Genomic DNA, 23,492 nt, shown 5'->3' with positions numbered 1-23,492 from the left:
AAGGCCCCATAGGTCCCAGGTGCATCTCCCTCATTTCCCTTGGTGCCTCTTGCCACCATGCACAGTACACATAAGGGGATCTCTTCGGTGGGACAAGGCACTTCGTACAATCCAGTGACTCACGTCTTAGTAGTAATACTCTATACTTCAAGGTCGTTCTCTGTACTATTTCTCTGTAAGTGCCAGAGTTCATCCTAAGTTTCAGAGCTCTGCCTAACTGCGGACTCACACATTGCTAGTGTGAACAGCCATCTCACATACATTTCAGTCTCAAATCTCTCAATGGCGCTAGGAGCTGTTAACCCTGAAGTGTCCTGTCCCCTGCCACAGTGTCTTGCACATCAGATCAACAAACCTCATAACTCTCACCGGGTGACTCTTATAACTCCCTTTGTGTCAGTCTCAGCATAATTATAACCCCCAGTCCTAAAACGTCCAGCATAGTCTCTGTAGTGTGCGCACGGTAACTGTCATGTTGGACCTGTCTTACTCTATTTCTGAAGCTTTTGCTGTTCTCAGGTGACAGAGACTCCCCCTCCTCCCACGCAGTCTGTCTTGGACCCCGGGTCATTAGGGCAATTGTGGTTGCTCTAGCCCTTTTCTATGCCCCCTGTAAGGGTGCCACAATCTCCCATGCTTAGCATTCGGGAGAGGGTGGGGCTTCACACCTGTGAATGTTCGCATGTGTGAACATTCATTTCCATGAGTGAGGGAATCTTCCCACATGGCTTTGCACGGGCCATTTCAGCACAAGATATTAACAGAAAAGAGACAAACTCATAACGAGCAGAAAGGGAAGAGCAAAAAGTGAGAAAGGAAGACAACCTTGACCTGTCCCTCCGTAAGATTCACTGGCCATGCCGGAGGAACCGCACCAGCAGCAGGTAGTGGATTAATTGGTGGTGGATGGACAGTCAGTACAGCAGCTCACAACTGTCCGGGGAGAACAAGTTGCTCCTGAGAGTTGGTAGAAAGAAGACTGTAGACTGGTAGACTGTTTATTGTCTGTGCTAATTATTTTTGAGGACATTGTCCCAGTCAATAAGGTTAAGGGCATCTCTGAACTTGTTGAACTTTGCCTTCCTGAAGTTTAGTCTTTTTGTAGCTCCCTCATAAAACTCTGTTTTGAAAGACAAGTGGAAATGAATTATATTATGGTCCCTTTTTCCCATGTGCCTCCCCAACCTGCACCCCTGTTATTCTGTCAGGTCTGTTAGTTAATATTAAGTCTAAAATGTCCGTCCCTCTATTTCAGTCCTGTACAAGTTAGGAATGGTAACTATCTTTAGTTATTGACACAAACCTGTTACCTTTATGAGCTCTGCAGAATTCAGCTTCCTAGTTTATATCCGGATAGTTAGTCTCAATGAATCAGAGAATGGTAGAGCTGGGAGGGACTTCCAGGGTCATTGGGTCCTCCGAGGTCATCCAGTCCAACCCCCTGCTCACTGTAGGATCCAGTGAATCATCCCAGACAGATGTCTGTCTAGTCTCTGAACACTTCCATTGACAGAGAACTCTCCACCTCTTATCGCAACCTGTTCCACTCATTGATCCCCCTCACTGTCTAATATCTAATCTGTGTCTCCTCCCTTTCAGTTTCATCCCATTGCTTCTAGTCTTTCCTTGTACAGATGAGAATAGGGCTGATCCCTCTGCATTGTGACAGCCCTTCAGATCTTTGTAGATCGCTATTAAGTCTTCTCTAAGCCTTCTTTTTTGCAAGATAAACATTCCCAGATCCTTTAACCGTTGCTCATAGGACATGATTTGCAGACCGCTCACCATCTTGGTAACTCTTCTCTGAACTTGCTCCAGTTTGTCTATGTCTTTTTTAAAGTGGGGTGCCCAGAACTGGACCCAGTATTCCAGATGAGGTCTGACTAAGGAAGAGTAGAGGGGGATAATGACCTCACGTGATCTAGACTCTATGCTTCTCTTAATACATCCCAGAATTGTGTTTGCCTTTTTGGCTGCGGCATCACACTGCTGACTCGTGTTCAGTCTATGATCTATTAATATACCCAAGTCTTTTTCACATGTGCTGCTGCTTAGCCCAATTCCTCCCATTTTGTATGTGATTTTTTATTTTTTCTTGCCCAGATGTAGAACTTTCTCCTTGTTAAATACCATTCTGTTAGTCGTCGCCCACTGTTCAAGTTGGCTAGATCTCTCTCTTCCCTAGTGTTAGCTATCCCTCCTAGCCTTGTGTTGGCAGCAAACTTGATCAGTTTCCCATCAATTCCCTCCTCCAGATCATTTATAAAAATGTTGACCACCACTGGGCCCAGGACAGAGCCTTGTGGTCCCCACTTGATACATTCTTCCACTTGGATGTGCAGCCATTTATGACCCCTCTTTGAGTACGATCACTCAGCCAGTTGTGAATCCACCTAACAGCTGTCTTGTCAATCCCAGATTTGGTCCTTTTTATCAATAAGGATGATATGAAATACTTTGTAAAATGCTTTACGAAAGTCAATATATATTATATCTACTGAATTTCCCTGATCAACCTAGTCAGTGATTCCCCCATAATAGTTAGCTCATTGTGATTTGCTGCGTCATCTATTTCCCTCAGTATTAGATTTTCAGTGGCTTTTGTTACATTTGGTCCAAAACAAAAGGAAAAAAATTAAATTTCCTAAAATGTAACTTTATTAGTAGTATTTAAATCAAGGCACTCAAAACAAAACAGTGAATAGATAGCTGGAGTGTGAGGGTACCCGGCCATGCAGTATCTCACAGTGTGGACCAGATATTATGACAGATACTCCACTTTCAGCTCTTGACACAAAGGAAATAGATACCCCTTATTCCAGACAGCTGTGTGTGGGTTGTGTGTTCCCACTGCATGACTTAAAGGCTACTAAATCTTAATCTATTACCTTAATTGAGGGCTAACAGATCATTATTCTTTTCTGATACCATACAAGCACTTTATGTGCATTGGCATTATCTGTCTACCATATTTAATAGATGACAGGTTATTTAAATGACTCCTGATGATGTGTCACTACATCGACGCAGAAACACGATAGGTCCTTATTTATACGTGAGTCTTTTTTGGAATATTCCCTCTACCCCTTCTGTCACCCAGCTAGTTGCCTGCTCATCCTGCACCCCCACACTGACATCCACCCCCATGTCTACCCCAGCGAGTGCTCAGGGAGCAGCAAACTCCTCTCCATGGTGCCAATGGACCTCAGTGCTGCCAGCTGCTAATTTAGATCCAGGATCTGGACTTTCAAATGTACAACATGCTCAAATCTCATATAGCAGTATGCCACCGGATGGTCGACCACATACATGGCACAAGGTGTACACTAGATGGCATTGTCCGTCATGGAGCATATTCTAAATGGGGACCATACAGACAGATTACATAGAAGTAGTAGATGCAAAGATTCAAATACAGAAGCAGTGAATAAGTACAAGAAGCTCTTTCAAAGTCCCTGACTCCACAGTCAGTGATTCCAAGTCACACACTTGGAGGTCAGCACTCTAAAGCCCCATTTACATGCGATACACGGGGCTGACTTCCCTAAGCTGGGTCCACACGGGGCTGACTTCCCTAAGCTGGGTCCACACGGGGCTGACTTCCTGCAGAATGTCCGAAGCACACAATCTGCAACAGATCAGCCATGGAAAGTCTTCCTCAAAACCCATTTAGTGCGGGTTTAATCACGTTTTTTTTTGCAGAATTCCCTGTTTCATTTAGAATTGCACAACGGAAACGGTGATAAAATTGACATATGGCTTAATTAATTCCGCACCACATGTCAATTTTTGAGCAGGTTTTGTACTGATTTTTTCTGCATTTGTTGCTGAGTTTTTTAGAATCTCATCCACTTTGCTATCACTGTAAATGCTGTGAAATTTCAATGCGGAGGGTCCATATGGAAAGTCCACGGCAAATTCGCCCTGTGTGTCACCAGCCTATAGGGGTTTTCCAGGCAGCGCCCGCTGGAATAGACCAAGGTTGGAGTGGAAGCACTGCTTTGACTCTCAAGTAGTGGTCAGCACAGCTCTCAATGAAATCAATGGCAGTTGTGCTTGTAATTGCAGGCTCAATGCTTGCGCACATAATGTGCAATGAATAGATCCTATTTATTTCAATGGGTTCAGTCACATGAGCGTATTTTTATTTGCACAGTATGTAATCCCAGGAAAAATACATGACATGACCCATTTTGGTGCTTATTACGCCCCGGTATAGGTCATTCCAATGAATGGGTGGGTGCAATTATGCAATGGGCTGTCTGCGTTCTTTTTTTGTGTGCGCAAATATGCAGTGTATTTATCCACTGAAAACATGTAGGAGGGTATTTGCATGAAGAAATTGCACTTACACCTGTGTGAACGAGCCCTATTAGTGACACCCATAGTGGCTGCAGTAGTGATAGTGGATCCAATAGTAATAATGACCCCCATAGTGGCTGCAGTCGCAATAGAGTCTCCATAGTCACCCCAGTTATGATAGTGGATCCAGCAGTAATGGCGACCCCCGCAAGGGCTCTAGTTGTGAGTGTTTCCTATATTAGCCCCGTAGTAATAGTGACATCCTCAGTAATCCCAGGGATGCTGCCCAGCCAGAGGCTAACAGGAACCCCTCTCTTGGTCTTTGGCCGGACATCTCCGGTTGGACGACAGCAATTGCTTCTGAGTTTGGTATTGCTGACCTATCACCTCAACTCAGACATTAGTGGTCACAGAATCAGCACTGCGCCCCTGACCGAAGCTGCAGGCCGGCTGAATAGAATTTCTTTAACAGGCAGGGCCCACTGGGATATACCAGGGTTGTAGCAGAAGCAATGCTCTGACCCATGTGTATTGGCTAGTGCTCATAACTGCAGGCACAGCTGTCATTGAAATCAATGTCACCCCAGCCAGCAATAACGACTGATTTCAATGAGAGTTGCACTTACAATCATGAGTGACGGACACTCAACTGGGGTAAGAGCAGCGCTTCCACTTGGACCCAAGTGTATCCCTGGGAGTGCTGCCTTGATAACCACTTTATAAATGTCGACTGAGTGATGCTCACCGTGAGAGCCATGGCACTCTGGTTGCTAAACACTGCTACAGACTATAGGATGTAGTGCTATATCTCCAGTTTAGATCTAAGTCAACTGGATTTGTTAAAAAAAGTTGAAGATGTTCAGAAAAGCAAAAATTGAAACCAGCTGAAATGTTTCCTCATTCAGACCTACCAGCCAGTGAGAAACCAACCAGATACATTAATTGAGCCATATCATCCGGTGTGTGATATATATTATATCTTATATCTGAAGTCTCTTTACAGGTTTGTGCATTCTCATATCTACTTCTGGTAGATTAGTATGACAAGAACTCAACACAAGTCTAATCATCTGAGTACATCTTTTTACTACTTGGACAATGACTGTTTTCACCTCCTGGTTCCTCAGGCTGTATATGAGAGGATTCAACATGGGTGTCATCACGGAATAAAAGATGGCGGCCACTTTACTTTGCTTGTCAGCCATATTGGAAGGAGAATGTAAGTAAGTGAGGAACACAGACACAAAGAAGATGGAGGCACACATGATGTGCGAGGAGCAGGTGCTGAACGCCTTCTGTCTGCCCTTAGATGACGTAATCTTTAGAATGGAAACCATGATGAAAAGGTATGAAATCAGGATGGTGGTCAATGAACCTACGGTATTTAATCCAATGATTGACGTGATGATTATACCACATGTGAAGGTATCCGAGCAAGAGATCTTGAGCAGAGGAGGAATATCACAGTGGAAGTGGTCAATAAAATTTGAGTTACAGTATCGAAGCCCAAATATACAACTGGTGTTTACTGATGACTGCAGAAAACCAAGAGTAAAAGCTGCGCCAACCATACGGAGACATTTTACTTTGGTCATTATGGACACATAATGTAGAGGGTGGCAGATAGCAGCGTATCGGTCATAGGACATATACGAGAGCAAATGAACATCAATGGTAGCAAAAGCTGCAAAGAAGTAGAATTGAAGAGCACATCCATAGAATGAGATGAACTTCCTCCTGGAAACAATGTCTGAGATCATCTTGGGTGTAACTGTTGTGGAGTAAAAGAGGTCCACCAGAGAGAGATAACTAAGGAAGTAATACATGGGAGACTGGAGAGTGGATGTCCTACGGACGATGCCGAACAACCCAACATTGCCCATCAAAGTTATCATGTAAACCAGGAGGAAGAATGCAAAGAGGAAGTAGGCAAGTGTTGGGTCATCGGTCAATCCGGAAAACTCAAACATCGCCATTTGGCTTTCATTCATCTTATCTTTCAAAGAACTTTTAGCCTAAACACAAGACTCTTCAAGAAGCTGCAAAACAAAGAACAAGAACCAACAATGTAGATGATGACAACAAGCTGGAACATATGAACAAGACCTATATAGGGGTACGGTTGCATGGTTGTCCATACACACATTCATACAGATGACGGTTTACCGAATACAAAGTTATCACTTCTACAATACACAAATGATTGGTGGTTTATGAGTTCTTGTAGTTTTGGGTGTTGGAAGATTCTGCAGTGGGATTTTCATACCTGCATGACATATAGATTACTTGTATCTCTTCTCTGAATTACTGTAAATCTAGACCCTTATTTATACCAAACCTGATGCGCAGGAGTAAATGCTCCACAGTCCTGGAGGATGGCTGATTATTGTAGTGGAGAGTCCATCCAATTAGTGAACCATGAATATATTTCCTATCTGGATACTAATAATTATTTCCGATCTTACTGACATCTCTGAACTGAAGAATCCAACTAAAGATGTTTTTTCATATACTTAGTCAATCAGGAATGTCGACTCTCAAGATCCTTGTTGGTCTGGTCTTGACCATCTTGAGGCAAACGTACAGTAGGACACATTAACCTCATAAACTCCTCTAACTGCTGCAAAGAAATGATCATTTTGCAGAAGGGGAACTCTATGAAAGAGCCCGTGAGTTAGTTTCTGACAAGCAGCAGCTGGGCAGGCCAGGAAGGATAATACACAGATCAGGGGCTGAAATGTGTTGGTGGATTTACACCAGGAAGCAGACCAAGGATGGTGCAGGATGTGACACAGAACTGGATATTACAGGTAACAAGTATCTTAGTATGAATGTCGATGATACATCTTTTTACTCAAGAACTCTTGATGTGATCTAAAGCAGAGTATACAGGGAAGCTGCAAGAAGTAGATGTCCAGAACTTGCTGATAGTTGGGGGTGCTGGAAGTCAGACAAGAAAACCCAACATATTAAGATAAAAAAATCTTTAAGATGAAACAGGCAAACATAGGAATCTAATCACCGAAAAACTGAAAATTCCTGGAAACTGAAATCATGTTTCTGTATATGGGTATGAAAAAGCAATGTATATAGAGATGAGCAAGCACCAAAATGCCCGGGTGCTCGTTACTCGAGCCAAGCTGTTTGTAGTGCTCAAGAGCTCGTTTCCAGTAATGAACCCCATTGAAGTCAATGTGAGCCTCAAACATTTCTCAATTGAGCCGCTGCTGCTGCCGGTGGTACCATTGAAAACAATGGTCTGCCAGCACCCCTGAATTGTTTTTTATGGAAGGGCTTTACATATAAGCTCTTCCCAGAAAAACAATAATTTTAGTGTAAAAAAAAACAAACAAAAAAACGTACCTCTCCGCCGCTGCCGTGTCCCCTGAGGGGGTGCAAAACACATATACCGCATGCGGCAGATGTTTCCTTCATCCCCGCTAGTAAAAAGAATTCCCTGCTGCTGCACCTGCCACATCTGTGACAGATGCGGCAGAGGAATTCTTCAATTCCCTACCGCAGCTGTCACACATGACAGCTACGGTAGAGGATCCTGCTGCCGGCTCCCTGTCATTGGATTTCAGGGAAGGTCTTAAAATATAAGCCCTTCCCTAAAAAAACCCCAGTAAAAGTAGTGTAAAAAAACAAACAATACATACTTACCTCCCTTCAGTTGCCAGGGCTCAGCCGCGTCTTCCCTCCTCTGTCCCCAGCTCTGTAATGCTAATCTATCAGCAGGCAGGGATTTAAAAGCCAATTACAGGCAGCTCTTACCTGTTATTTATTCAGTGAGAGCTGCCTGTGATTGGCTGAGCGTCTCAGCCAATCACAATCAGCTCTTTCAGCAGGCGGGGATTTTAAACTTATGTGTAAAGCCCTTCCATGAAAAACAATCCAGGGGTGTCGGCAGACCATTGTCTTCAATGGAGCCGCCATCAGCAGCCGCAACTCCATTGAAAACAATTTAGTGTGTGTCCTGTCCATCCGCACTATGTAACAAGACTGTACTCATTTTACACTATTTATTTTTTTGCTAAAGTGTATGCAAAAAATAACCATGTGGGGAGGAGAGAGTGAAATTTTCTCGAGCACCAGAGCACCTTGGGGTGCTTGCTCAAGTAACGAGTACTTTCAAGTATGCTAATGCTCGAGCAAACATCAAGCTCGAACGAGCATGCTCGCTCATTTCTAAATGTATACTATTTGTCCACAGATGTTGAGAATGATGGTGATGGCACTATTACATACTGGAGTTACTGTTTTGTATCATTTTACACTGTTCAGGCCCTTGTTATTTGCCCTTGGTGCCTGGGGAAGAGTAGCTGCTGCCTTGTTATACATACAAATATATATATACAAAAATATATATACTACAAATATAATTTGCTATTTGTAGTCCTCCCTTTTGTATCCTATTGTAATACAAGCCTATATAAATGTCTATTTATGTTTCTTTATTTTCCATTTTGTATCTTAAATACGAAATGGTTTGAATACTCATGTGGACTTTATACCTGTTTGATGTAGGTTTAGTTATACAGTTACAATGTTAATTGAATTAACTACAGTTACAATGTTAATTGAATCAACTACAATTACCAGAAGAATGCTAATTGTATTAACTACAATTTCATTTGTATAGGTTTGTTTAAACTCTGTTCACATACATTGCATCACCATGAATCTGTTGAGTCTGTTAATCCTGTGATATCATCATCATTGTCTAGGAAATTGAGTCTTGTTGATTCTGAACCTTTCATCAATGAAGCAGGCTACCTTAGTCGGTGGGGGGGGGGGGGGTGTCTCAGATTGATAACATCTTGGTTGCAAAGCTTGGAGCATATGGTATATGACTAAGTAGTTATAGTGTATAAAACAGGAGACAAATTGTAAGGCATCAGAAGCATCTTGTACCTGTAAGGAGAAGACGATCTTTTATAGTGTTGGTCCATGAAACCTGTCTGTGGCTTCTCCAGTGAAAATAATAGATTGACTCCAGGCAGAAGTGTTTAAGGACGGCTCCTAGTAACGGATGCAGTTTGTAAGTATGTCCCTGTAAGTCATTTGCATTGCAAAGTGTCAAAAAATCAAGGAGACCGCCTCACACATGATAGAAATAATGAAATCAGTGAAGAAATCAAATTCAACTTACCCGGTGTCAGGCGGAATACTGACGCAAGTACCCCGCCTGCACCTCAAATCCAGGTGTACTTTGATATCATAACTTTGGAGGTTTCTTCCAATTATCCAAATTCTTGGAGAGCTGCAAGTTTTTCAGGGTACCCCAATTTTTACAAAAAAATGGGTAAAGAAGCAATAAACAAAAAAGAAAAAAAACATTTTCCCTTGCGCTTCAATGGATTAACCTCGAAGTCCAAAGGAGGTAGATTCTTCAAAAGTTTAATTTACATCCAAAAGAAAAAATCAATACAAGGCAAAAGTAACATTAAAGACATTAAGAACCTCGCTATATATATGGTATGTTAGTTTTATTATATATAGCGAGGTTCTTAATGTCTTTTATGCTTGATAAAGGCGTCTTATGATACCGAAACGCGCTGCATATTACCTTGTCTATTGCATTAGAGGTTAATTACCTCCCTTGGACTTAGAGGTTAATGCATTGCAAAGTGTGTTTATGTTTTATCATTTGATGTATGTATTTTACGTGTAGAGAAGCACTGTAGATATTTACACAATATCACCTATTTTTATGTAACTTTGTTTTATTTTTATCATCTATTCATTTGTATTAATAAATTGTGTTGTATCAGCCCCCTTGTCTTTCCTTAAAGTTTGTCTTTCCACACTTGTTGTTTTCCAGTTGTAGAACATAAATGGCGCTGTGAACAGGAGACGCAGAAGGTTCAGCGGTTGATATTTAGCACAATTCCGATAATCTGGAATTTTAAGAATTCAATCTAATAATCCATAAAAATAGTGTGATATTGCATAAAATCGTGTCTCCTTCTAAATAAAAGACGTTAGTAAATGAATCTGTTGACATCCCAGGGTGGGAGCAGACTCCATATGATACACTGGCCGCTGAACGGTCACAATGTGCAGGTTTAAGTGAATCATGGGAAAAGTGTTTGAGGGATGCCGAACCAGTGAATGCGGTGGCGTGTTTGTGAAAAGTCAAATTAAGGGAAAAAAAGATGTTATGAATGTGTGCGGACGTGGATGGATGTTGTTGGCAGCTTACCATAACCAGTGCATAAGTTAGAGAAGCAGTTGTGTGAGGCAGAGAGCGCACTGAATATCACACAGTGTCAGAGCAAGCTGATTATGGGTAAATGTGAGCGGTATCAGAATGTGGCTGAGAAGGCAGCAGGACGAGGGGCTCAAGAGAAGTGTAAGAAAAGAAGAAGGGCAAATAGAAGCAAAGTCACTTTGGCCATAGCTGAATCAGGGGTTAAATGGGACCCTGATAAATGGGATGTGGTAAATATGTAACTACAAACGAAGATGATCAGGAGAAATCTAAGATTGTTGTGTTAGAAAATGGGATTCATTTGGTTTGCAGTGTTTGATAACATATGTGATAAATAAGTTATTGTACTGATGATGATGATGAATGGCAGATTATTGTATTGTAAACTTACTTGACTTGCAATGTTTAATAATATAATATCAAGAAATGATTACAGTTCATGTAAATGGTTAATAATTCTTGAGATATATGTATAGTGTGTATAGTCGTTACTTGTGTTTTAATGAAGATAGATTAGGGGGAATATTAGAAATATTCATTTGCTTTAGCAGAAAACTTATCAGATCCCTCTGGGCAGAGATTGTTTTATTAATACATTTGACCTACAGAAATAATGTTTATGGAGGGGTGAAGAAAAGTACTACAAGGCCCAGGACGGCCATTTGTTTTTGTTTTGTTTCATCTGCCAAGGCCTGATTTATTCTGGATCTGGTTTATTTTGGACTGAGTTATTTCCGCCGGACATTGATACTTTTGTATTTGTGATTTGAAATGTCATCTTCTCTAAGTGCCTGCTGCATCTGTCGATACGCTGTGACTGTCCCACTGAGCCTGAAGAACTGACAAGTGTTCCCAACTGATGCGAAATTTCCGCTGGAGTGATCCTTAGACTTCTGCATAGTAACCGCCAGCTGATGACATCAAAGGAGTGCAAAGCATCATAGCTCCTCCCTGAAGACCCTGGGCAACAAAATGGTGTACAGAGGGCATCTGCAACGTTGGAATCTGTAAAGGAAAGGGGCTCTATAGTCAGCTGGGGATACTTCTGGATATGAAGAATGGAGAAGATTGACTGACACCAATGTAATGGGCCGGACAGATTCCTACTTAGGGTCTGTTCTTTGTCTAACCAGGGAAAGCAGTAAGGGCACAATAATCCCCCTGCTTCCCTGCATCAGAGACCCTGTAGGTTAAGGGTCTAAAGAAGATCAAGAGAAGAGGAAACACTTTTGCAAAAAGAGACATTTGTATTCAATATTGGACTGTTGAATTTTTTATTTTTCCTCGAGCCCAGATTTTACAAGATTTGTTTTATGTTGCTGGCAAATGAAAAGATAGGGAATAGTGTAATAAAGGTGAATGTATTACTCTTATGGAACATTTGAAGGAACCTTTTGGAAGCTGCTAATCATTCATTAATAGAACATGAAAATCAAATCATGTGTCAAAATGTATATTCCAGCCCTAAATTGTATGTTGGCTTTATGCATCTTGATCACATTATACATTAGTTGTATGATGGCTACTAATAGCCAAATGGTGGAATGTGGTGCAAATATAATTCGCTATTTGTAGTCCTCCATTTTGTATCCTATTGTAATGCAAGCCTATATAAATGGTTATTTATGTCCATTTATCCTCCATTTTGTATCTTAAATATGAAATGCTATGAATGTTCATGTGGACTTTAAACCTGTTTGGTGTGGGTTTAGTTATACAGTTACAATGTTAATTGAAATAACTAGAGCTATAATGTTAATTGAATTAACTACAATTACCAGAACAATGTTAATTGTATTAACTACTATTCAATTTGTATAAGATTGCTTAAACTCTGTCCATATGTATTGTATCACCATGCATCTGTTGAGTCTGGTTAATCCTGTTATACCATCATAATTGTCTAGGGAATTGAGTCTTGTTGATTCTGCACATGGCAAATTCAGTTGGTGGGGATTCTCAGATTGATAACATCTTGGTTGCAAAGCTTGGAGCATATGGTATATGACTAAGTAGTTATAGCTTATAAAACAGTAGACAAATTGTAAGGCATCAGAAGCATCTTGTACCTGTAAGGAGAAGACGATCTCTTATAGTGTTGGTCCATGAAACCTGTCTGTGGCTTCTCCGGTGAAAATAATAAATTGACTCTAGGCAGAAGTGTTTAAGGACGGCTCCTATTAACGGATGCAGTTTGTATGTCCCTGTAAGTCATTTGTATGTAAAGTGTGTTTATGTTTTATCATTTGATGTATGTATTTTACGTGTAGAGAAGCACTGTAGATATTTACACAATATCACCTATTTTTATGTCACTTTGTTTTATTTTTATCATCTATTAATTTGTATTAATAAATTGTGCTGTATCAACCCCCTTGTCCTTCTTTGAAGCCGTATCTGAACTTTTTGTTGGCAAAACACCTGTGCTATGCGGTGGTCCCTGGTTGCCTTCAAACCAGAATAGATAAATAGAGAGAGGTTGTACCCTGCTGCTAGAGTGGAGCAGTGGAGAGAGCAGAAGGAAAAGTGAGAGCACAGTAGTTACTGCCCTTTTACATGGGCTGACAGTCTTTTAAACGATTGCACGAGTGCTGATGTCACCGCTAAGGTCGTCGGCACTCGTGCAGAGCATTTAAACTGAAAGACTTACAACCGGCTCATGGGCGTCTCATGCATTTCTCACTCAGTACTTCACCTGCTGTGGGAATCGCTGAGCGGGGAGCGTTTGCACAGAACGAGAAGCCAGCAAACCAATGAGGTTTTTCAAGATGACTGAAAAGTCAAGTAAAACAACCATGAATGACAAGTGAGTGATTTTTTTTCGTTTTCACACTGAATGATTATCAATCAAATTTGTTCGTTTTAACAAATTTTGAGCAATATTTGTTAGGGGTCAATGGGCCTTTAGGGAGGCTCTGCATGGATGATGTAGAAGTGCTGGTACATTCCTCAAGGAGGGGGGAGACCGGGGAATATCACAGCTTGCACAGACATATGATTCCCCAGAGCACCCGGAGAACCAGAAGCCATGCTTTGTTCAATGAAAGTTCCAGGGCAGCTTCCAAAAAGGTGCAACCAGAGACAGTTTTCTTCCTTCTGGAGGAGAGCTATTTTGAATAGTTTTTCCCAGAAAGCATTGCCCTTAAAGGGGTTCTGACACAAATAATGTTTTTATGCTTTAGCAGCCATTGTTCCCTGGTGTGCCTAATGAAATCACAGAGGTGAGGAAAAAGAAAAAAACACATATTCACTGAAAAAGCCAAAAATACCTGAAAGTCTGCGAAGCAGACACGGTCGCCATAGGCACGATCGCCATAAGGCAGGCACAATCGCCACCGGCACAATCGCCGTAGGGCAGGCGCAATGGCCTTAAGCCCTGAAAATATGTAGTCAGCCAGACAATAATGTGTGGAGGAGCAGCTTGTTCCTGGCAGGCTAATATGCAGTCACCCACTCAACCCAGCCCAGATTGGGGAGGAGCGACTGCATATACTAATAGCCTGCACATGTGAACGATACCAAAGATGTCAGCCATAGATGGGTGGTGACCCACCATACAGGATATCAACCCTGGCTGATATGACAGCGGGTTGCCCTGTATCTCCAAGGTGGGCCACACTGGCTGACATTTTGGGCTCCCCCACCAACTAGCAAACTACATACAAAGATACTAATGCATACTAATAAAATGCGGGTGTTAGTACTGCATTTTGGCCAAAACGCATAGGCTGACGGACCGCGTCGAGGTCACACCGCTTCCGTCAGTACCTACGCTAACTCACAATAAATTACATAAAATCACAGAGGTGAGGAAAAAGAAAAAAACACATATTCACTGAAAAAGCCAAAAATACCTGAAAGTCTGCGAAGCAGACACGGTCGCCCGGAGAACCAGAAGCCATGCTTTGTTCAATGAAAGTTCCAGGGCAGCTTCCAAAAAGGTGCAACCAGAGACAGTTTTCTTCCTTCTGGAGGAGAGCTATTTTGAATAGTTTTTCCCAGAAAGCATTGCCCTTAAAGGGGTTCTGACACAAATAATGTTTTTATGCTTTAGCAGCCATTGTTCCCTGGTGTGCCTAATGGACCCAGAGAACCCATGGTTTAATGGCTGCTAAAGCATAAAAAGATAATACTTACCTGTTCTTCTGTTGTTGTTGACATCGGGGGAGTCATCTCCCAGCAGGCGCGGTTCCTCCTCTTCTGTCTGCACGAGCCGCGCCGCTCCGGGATCGCGCGCATGCGCAGTGGAGAGGTGCCCTCTGACTGGAGTCAGAACGGGCTGCGTCTCCACTGCGCATGCGCAGCACTCCGGAGTTCAGCAGGACGGACGGGCCGCCCACAGCAAGCACTGCTTGTGACGTGCTTGTTGTGAGCGGTCCGTCCGTTCACCTCGGAAGTGCCTGACGGACGGACCAGAGCAGGAAGCGGTCTTTTTGACCGCTCCTGCTCTGCTTTAAAGGCACAGAAGAAGATGCCGGCTGGAGGGGACATGTCTGGCGATCGGGCCAGGCCAGGCAAGGTGAGTACAATTTTTTTTTTTGATGTCAGAACCCCTTTAAGATTCCCTATAGCCTCTGGACCTCAACAAAGAGAATCAGGACCATCTGATAGCCACTACAGATGGCATTTCACACAGCCAGCTGGAACCCTACCTATGAGGCCTGAGGCAACCAGAAGATAGGACTCTGGCACCTCAGATAGCTTTCTATCATGGACAAGACTTTTGTTGTGTCTAATGAAGTCCTGTTTGTACTTCAATATACAATGCAGCCTGGACTCTCCATGGAACCATTTGTAAAGGGGGCATGCTTGTTTTCATATAATGCACAGTCTGTAATAATCTGTGAGTGGGGGGTGGGGGGCGGAGCCTGACTGGGTAGATGCAAGCTTTGTGAGCTCTGAGCTCCAGTGTTGAACTCCAAACTTGCCTAGCTATTACTTGAGCAACACAAGATGGGGACAATCTATTACCTGAGCAGCACAATCTGAAGGCAATGAACAGGGAGACCTCCCAGCTCCCACCACTATCTAAACAGCCAGAAATGGATAAATTCTTTAAAAAACAGAGAGATACAACTACACTTCATGGTCCCAAGATGGCGCCAGCAGAGGAACTGATCAACTACACTTCTAATGATGCAGAGGAGGACAGTGCAGAGGAGGGAGCCAAATGTATGGTTTCTCATACCATGTAAAGGGAATTTCTTAGAAAGACTCTATCCTCTGCCCTAGCCCCTATCGTCAATGATTTAGTGGACATTAAAGCAGATATACGCCAGATTGGAGGAAGAGTAGATTTCTGAAACAATCCCAACAATCATTAACCCAATTCTGTGGCCACTAACCCAATTCAATAAACCAGTCATTCCTGCTTCTGGAGGAGCAAGAGAATCAGAGCAGTAGGTGAAATGTAAGAAAAAGAGGCCTACCAGAGGGGGTTGATCATTCCGCCCGGCTTACAAATGTGGGAGCAATTTTCTCAGATCTAGTAGGCCAACATCGTGCAAATGAGATGCACATTAAAAGGGCTCACCAAGCCCCGAGACGACTACCAGCCCTATCTGACCCACTAAGGGATGTTATTTGTGGCCTCCTGCGCTACACAGATACGGCGTTGTTCTTGACAAAAGCACGAGAACGGGGTTGACTCTAGTGAGAAGGTGCAAATATCCACATTTATCAGCACTTGGCTCCTACTACTTTATTCAAGCGCAAGCTCTAAAAACCGGTCACAGACAAGTTGAAAGAGATGAATTCCCCCTTATAGATGGGCACTTCCTTTGGTTTTGTCTTCACAAGAATTGGCAAAAGACTCACCATCCAAAATCCAGAGGATTTAAAATTTTAGCAAGCTCGCAAACTTCCTGATGACCCACGTCATTCGCGAGAAACGCGTTGAAGATTTCAACAAAAAACTTTTTTGTCTAGAGCTTCAGCTATAGAGGCATCACGCATGCTCCATCAGTGTGTGACGCCATAATACCTGAACATCAGAATTTTCTCCAACACCAGAGCTTTAGCTAAATATGTGTTACATATATTCCCAACTTTTGGATCTAAAAATGCGTCCCTGACGTAGTCCCAGACATTTGGAAACTATAAATTTTTGGGCCAGACTCTTTAAAGTCACCACCCAGAAGAACACTATCCAAAATCCTTGGTAGACTCAGGGCACTGTTGTCCACTTTTTGGTGTATGTTTGAGTGTTTGTAGGTCAAAAAACGCCTGTCTTGAATCTCCCAGGGTGATTGGAATTCTTTTCCAGTCTCTACTGGCCAGTTCAGTGTGCCCTTATGTGTGCATGATTTTACTATAATCAGGAATAAAAGTTACGGTTTATCTTTTAGTCTACTCTGTGAAGGGCAAATTTGAACATAAACATATCAAAATCTCCTTGATGGAAAACAGATGCCCGTTCAGGTGGCAGCATACCTCTTTGACTTATCTAGGAATCAAAATACCAAAGAGCCTAAAGGATATGGATATATATATATATATATATATATATATATATATATATATACATACATATACTTTAAATCACATTCCCCTTCTTTAGTCACTCAACCTACATATGATCTCCTGGATGGGTGGGAAAAACCTAATAAAGAGTTATGTTGTTCCCAGACACTAACATGTGTTGCAGGTAGCACCCATCTGGCTATCAGGATCTTTACTGAACTAACATCCCCTTACTTGAAGGTGTGGGAGATATCCTATATGTATTTTATGTATTTTTGTAAACTGTGAAGATGCTATGTTGTGTTTCCAGTCTGAACAACTGGGGGAAGGGAACATCACCCCCCCCCACCTCCACAAGAATTTAAGGATTGTCCATAAAAAGGGTCAAACCGGTTCTAACTGGCAAAAACCTATCTAGGAATGCTTTGTCTTGGTCAAGCAGAGAGGAGAAACAGGATGTTCTTCTCATGAGACCAAATTCAAGAATGAACTGAGCGCGCTCACCGAAGTTCCTCCCAGATGGATGACATCACAAGCTACCTCACAAATACCTCCCTCTGAGAACGACCAATCAGCATGCTAAATAATGTAACTGTGTCCTAAATTGCCTGACTTCCTGTGTTGAAACTTATTTAAGTTTTACCCGCGCTTAATAAAGCTAGAGATTCTTTTGGGACACATGATGTAAGCCGTGCGGTCTTTGAAAGGCTCTCCAGGCCTGTACACATTTTATCTAAATCTGAAACACACAGTATATCTGAAATAGCGAATTTTGCGCTAACAAAGGCTATGGAGCCGGTCATGTGTTCTTTCTTCCGGTGGTGCGGATCGGTGCCCATGTGACTGAGCCCTAATACAGAACTATTATCACCATATGTAGGTAAACCATATAAACAATTAGCAGAGGAGATTATGAGCAGGGAGGAATTAGCATCACTTTGGCATTCAAAACTATATATCTAGGCAAGAAATGTCTAAATCTATCTTTACTAAATCTATACTCTAAAGCACAATTCCTCCCCAATTATGCCATCAATTTTACTACCATTGAAGGTCCAAACAGATTTTGTTGATTTGATAAAAATTTAGCATGCACTTGGAAGTATACAGGATAGGTGATCTCCCCAGAGAAGAAACTATACCTTCTTTCCAGTCCCTACAAGAATACTTACCCTATATTAAGCTTTTGGCATTACATTATCAACATGTTAAATTGATCAGCCTCTCATTTCTGAAAGCTTACAAGGTTTCCAGCCACCTGATATGGTATGAAACTGTCTTCCTATCAAAATCGCCACAGGCATGGTGGCTCTAGTACTTCAAGATAATGGAGGCTTTGTTACCCCTTATGATTGTTGGCCTGGGTGCAGGTCTTCCTCTTTGGATTGCTCCAGCACCAGGGAGACCAACAGAGTCATTTCAGTGTGCTGTTCCTCCCTGCATCATGGCAGACACTACAGCCCTTCTGGCTCTCTTTCGAGAGAATATACATAGAGAAGGTGCATCCTGGATATTTCTACTACCCATGTAGGTTGGTACAGTGGAATCCTCTGTTGCTGGTTCTGATTTGACTCCTCCCTCTTCTAATCCACAAAGCACTCTCCATCCTCTTCAGCACCTCAGTCCTTTTCTTTCCCATCTCATCTGAAAAGAAAATGTACGGCCGTGAGAGGTGAGAGGTCTGTGGACCACCCATATGGTTCTGGCACTTCAGTGATCACACAACCCCGCTCTGCATTTTCTTGTCCTAGAGAGGCAAGGATGGCGATTGAAGACTGGTTACACATGTGAGTCCCCTTGCAGGGCAGGTATCAGGCTCACAGACCACTGTGTCCCACTGAGTAGCTGTAAATAGTGCAGTTTTCATTCCATCACTTGTAAATAAATCTTCAGTGCACTTGGCCCAGTGGTTTGGCAGACCCCCTCCTTTACAGGCTGAACACCTCTTGCCTTCTGCCACACAGTGACCTGCTGAAGCCTCTTCTAATGCAGTATTTTCAAGTCCGAATCTTTTGACATGGAATGTTCTCTACCAGGGGCTTCTCGTCCTTTTTTAGTGTGTCTTTGCATTACAGGCATAAGCGCAGTCCTCATTCCTATAGACATTCTGGTTCTTCTTGGTGTCATAGATCATGCAGTCATAAGAGATGTTGTAGGGCTCATCAAAGCTGCAGATCCCGTTCGTCTTCCTCATCATCAAGTTCCATTATGCTGCACTAGACAGGGACGTCTCAGAAAAATAGAAGCTGTACCCTGTGGCCTTCTTTTTTCATATATCGTGCCACCCAAGGTTTGCGGCTTATTTAGTCGGCGGTGGGGTTTTGTGTTAATATAAAACAAAAAGAAAATCCAAACAGGGAAACAGCGAATACACTCAGTGCATGTCAGCCGTCTCACACGTCAATCAGTAATAAGATGAGCCATTATGAATTAGACGCAGTTAACAGTGGTTTCTGCAAACTGCAAAGTTAGCTGAAAAGTTACATGAAATTACACAAAGAAAAACAAAAAAGAAAAACTAAGTAAAAAAATATACAAATGAAACCTGAAGAAAGCAAGGGGAAGGGCATTTGTGGTACTGCTGCTGCTGCTCTCCTGCTCCTGTTTCCACCATATTTCCTCCTCCTTTTCCTAAAACAAAAATGTTCTTAAGCTTAGGGGCAACGCCCTGTTTACGGGGGTTGCAGCTGTAATTTTGGAGGCAGGTTAAACCCCTGAATGTCCTCCCTTGGGTCACGCTTCCACCCATCATGCGCCCTTTGTGATTTTATATTTTGGCAGTTGGGGTAATGGGGGTTGTAACTGGTGCATAGCTGGGTGGCATTTTACTATTCCTTTTTTTGTGGGTGGTGCTGTTTATGGGTGATATAGTTTGTCTTGTCACCTTCTTCTTGTTCTGCACTCTACCTTAGAGTGCCCCCCCCTTCTTCACCCACTATATTAATATTGACCCCCTTGGCTGTCTGCTCCCTCTTCCAGTGGTACCTCTGCTTTTTTTCCCTCAAGCCCACCCTCTGCTCTCATGTTTCGGTATTATTACATGTTACATAGTTTATTATCATACTAGGGTCCTCTCCTTTATATATATTCGTATGTTAACTATACTGTAAAAAATAAAAAGAGAGAAAAAAAAAAAGATACTCGAAAATATATAGTAATATATATATGTCGGAGTCAACGGCTGGCATATCGCTTCAGGACCTGACATGTTTTGGGGTTCAGAGATATACGTGACTTATTTTACAATGTTTGATGTTGGAATATTAAGACAAGGTATGGCTAACCTTCACCCACCAACAACTTGTGCTGGGTCTTTATTTTTTGGAATGAGAGCACATGGGGGAGGTTTATGGCTGAATGTTTTTGGTTATTCTCTCCACATTCACAAAAAAACAGCGGTAGCTCTAAAGGAGGAGGTCTGTGCTCGGCTGTTCTGTTCACCTGGTAGAATTTGTGCTTTGCAAATTTTATAACATTGCTTTTAAAACAAGCAGCCCACCTGATGTTTCATTTATCATAATTTTTGGTCATTTTACTGCTTTTTCTTGAAGGAGGAGGAGTAAGAGGCCCATACTTGAGTGTTTTGTTCACCTGGCAGAATTTGTCCGTGTAAAGTTTATGACATTTCAGATAGAGAGAAAAGGTGGTATTAGAGACAGGCAATCCCTGGCATTGTGTAGTAGTGAATGTGTGAAGTCCACGAAAGAAGTCTATAATTAGGGGTTGTCAGTATAGAGAAAGCCACATCTGCTGACTATAGAGGCATGAAGCAAGATTGATGCCAAAGACCAAGGAGTCAATCTACCAGGAAGGAACTAGTGAAGTAGAACAACATAAGGTCTGATATCAATCATAATCTAGACCTGAAAAGCAAATGACCAAGAGAACCAAGAGCCGTAGTGAGTTATTAACATATTGTCTCTGATCGGTCAAACAGTTCTTCATTCTACTTTTGAAAACTGAACAATTTGTATTATGATTCTTCTCACACTCTAGTTCCTCAAACTATATATAAGGGGGTTCAGCATTGGTGTCACTGCCGTACAGAGAATTGAAGCCACCTTGCCTTGTATGGTGAAGACATTGGAAGGAGGACGCATGTATGTGAACAACACAGTGCCATAGAAGATGAAGACACACATGAGGTGTGAGGAGCAGGTGCTGAAGGCTTTCTTCCTACCTTCTGTGGATCTCATGTTTATAAATGAATAGATGATTAGACTGTATGAGACAAGGATAGCCATCAATGGACCCATTGCCAGAGACCCTACAATGTAGACAGTCACCATGTCACAGGTCGATGTATTTGAGCAGGACAGTCTGAGCACTGGAAGAACATCACAGTAGAAGTGGTTACTAAAGTTTGATTTACAGAATTGAAGACTGAAAGCACAGCTGGTCTGTATTGAGGACTGTAAGAAGCCAGTGGAGAATGCTCTTCATATCACATCTTGTTTCCAAGCTAAAGGCAGCTCAATGAGGAACTAGAGGCTCCATGCCTGCCTGTATCACATCATATATCCAAGCTACAGACAGCTGAACAGGGTAGTAGAGCCTCCATGCTCACCCGTTTTACATTTTTTAACCAGGAGAGTACTAGGCCCTCCATGCCCGCCCATATCACATACTGTATCTAAGTTAGATAGAGTGAAACGCGTTGCAAATAAACCAGTATTATTTCCTACCATCCAGTGGAATATTCTTCCCCAGTGAGCGCTGGGGTCATTTTTTCTTTTCAACTTTCCTGTATCTAAGTTAGAGGCGGCCCAACAAGTTTTTTTCTTTAATTTCTTTGGACACCTACATACAATATATTGCAACACTTAAAGGGCTGGGCAATATTTTCAAAACTTCCCTGATGTTTCCACCATTGCCATTATTCCAAGCATCCATCTGAATCATCAAGCTGTCCTCTGGTAACTTTTTTGCCAACCTCTACCACCGCTGCATTCCAGCAGCTTCAGATTTCCATGTTGTTATTTAAAGTGGTTGCCGGGAGTGCAAGAACTACATCTCCCACAGTGCCCCACTGTCAGTTACTGATGAGCACACATCTCTAACTGTACAAACTGTGTCATCATTACAGAATCTTAAAGGGGTTGTCCCGCGCCGAAACAGGTTTTTTTTTCTTCAATAGCCCCCCCGTTCGGCGCGAGACAAACCCGATGCAGGGGTTTAAAAAAAAAACCGGATAGTACTTACCCGAATCCCCGCGCTCCGGTGACTTCTTACTTACCTTGCGAAGATGGCCGCCGGGATCTTCACCCACGGTGGACCGCAGGTCTTCTCCCATGGTGCACCGTGGGCTCTGTGTGTTCCATTGGCGATTCCAGCCTCCTTATTGGCTGGAATCGGCACACGTGACGGGGCGGAGCTACGAGGAGCAGCTCTCCGGCACGAGCGGCCCCATTCAGAAGGGAGAAGACCGTACTGCGCAAGCGCGTCTAATCGGGCGATTAGACGCTGAAATTAGACGGCTCCATGGAGATGAGGACGCCAGCAACGGAACAGGTAAGTGAATAACTTCTGTATGGCTCATAATTAATGCACAATGTACATTACAAAGTGCATTAATATGGCTATACAGAAGTGTATAGACCCACTTGCTTTCGCGGGACAACCCCTTTAAGGCATTGAGCAGGTCTGTCCAGTAAAACAGCGGAGCACACAAGTCGTAAGTACTGGCTACCAATGGAGAACTAAGTCGGGGAGGAGACTGCAGGAAGAGAGAGATCTCTGCAGCTTCGCATAATGAGTTCTAACATTATAGTGTAATATTACATGTTATCATCACAGGGTTTGTATGGAGGGGATTGCGGGTCAAGTTTACTCCATACAATGTGGCTGCCGGCTGTTTCTTACAACCGACACCCACCCACAACAGCTCCCATAAGCTGCATGCTCCTCGGAGCTGTTAACCCTTTAAATGTGACCGTCACTTCTGACAGCAGCATTTAAATGCCCTGACCGATGTTCGAGGGCCCCGTATGGCCCTCTGCAATGAGATTGCGGTTTGCTGTACAGTTGTCATGGGAGCCCAGGGCCTTGGGAAAAGCTCCAGGGCTGCCATTGCAGATTGTCTGCTTGTAGCATGGTTTGATAGATTGCCTGTCAGATCGCGGTATGATGTAATGCTAGTCCTCTGGGGACTAAAAAAAATAAGTTAAAAAGTTTTAGTAATTATAAAAAAATAAAAGGTAATAAAAGTAAAAAAAACACCTTTTGCCATATTTATAACAAAAGAATCTAAATAATAAAAAATCAACTTATTTGTTATCACTGCATCCGTAAAAGTCTGTTTTTATCAAAGAAATGCATTATTTACCCCACATGAAGAATGTCAGCAGAAAAAAACCCCAAAAACTTGGGATTGTGCTTTTTTAGTCACCCCTTCTCCAAGAAAAATGCAATAAAAGCATCAAAACATGGTATATTTTCAAAAATGGTACCAATAGAAACTGCAGAACATCCTGAAAAAATTAAGAGTCCGCACAACTATGTCGGCAGAAAAAAA

General features: G+C 42.5%; 1 protein-coding gene across 1 annotated transcript; it reads right to left on the bottom strand.

Annotated features, from left to right (window-relative positions):
* Nucleotides 1-5,282: 5,282 nt before the first annotated feature.
* LOC136610486 (olfactory receptor 5F1-like) lies at nt 5,283-6,293 on the bottom strand. Its single transcript, XM_066589717.1, has one exon. The coding sequence runs from the start codon at nt 6,291-6,293 to the stop codon at nt 5,283-5,285; it is 1,011 nt and encodes a 336-aa protein (XP_066445814.1).
* Nucleotides 6,294-23,492: the final 17,199 nt, after the last annotated feature.

Source organism: Eleutherodactylus coqui, chromosome 2 (assembly GCF_035609145.1).
Source record: "Eleutherodactylus coqui strain aEleCoq1 chromosome 2, aEleCoq1.hap1, whole genome shotgun sequence".
Taxonomy (NCBI): Eukaryota; Metazoa; Chordata; class Amphibia; order Anura; family Eleutherodactylidae; genus Eleutherodactylus; species Eleutherodactylus coqui.
This window is presented reverse-complemented; position numbering and strand designations above follow the sequence as displayed.

Coding starts and splice junctions, on each gene's coding strand:
- LOC136610486 (XM_066589717.1), bottom strand. CDS start 6,293: ATGAATGAAAGCCAAATGGCGATGTTTGAGTTTTCCGGATTGACCGAT.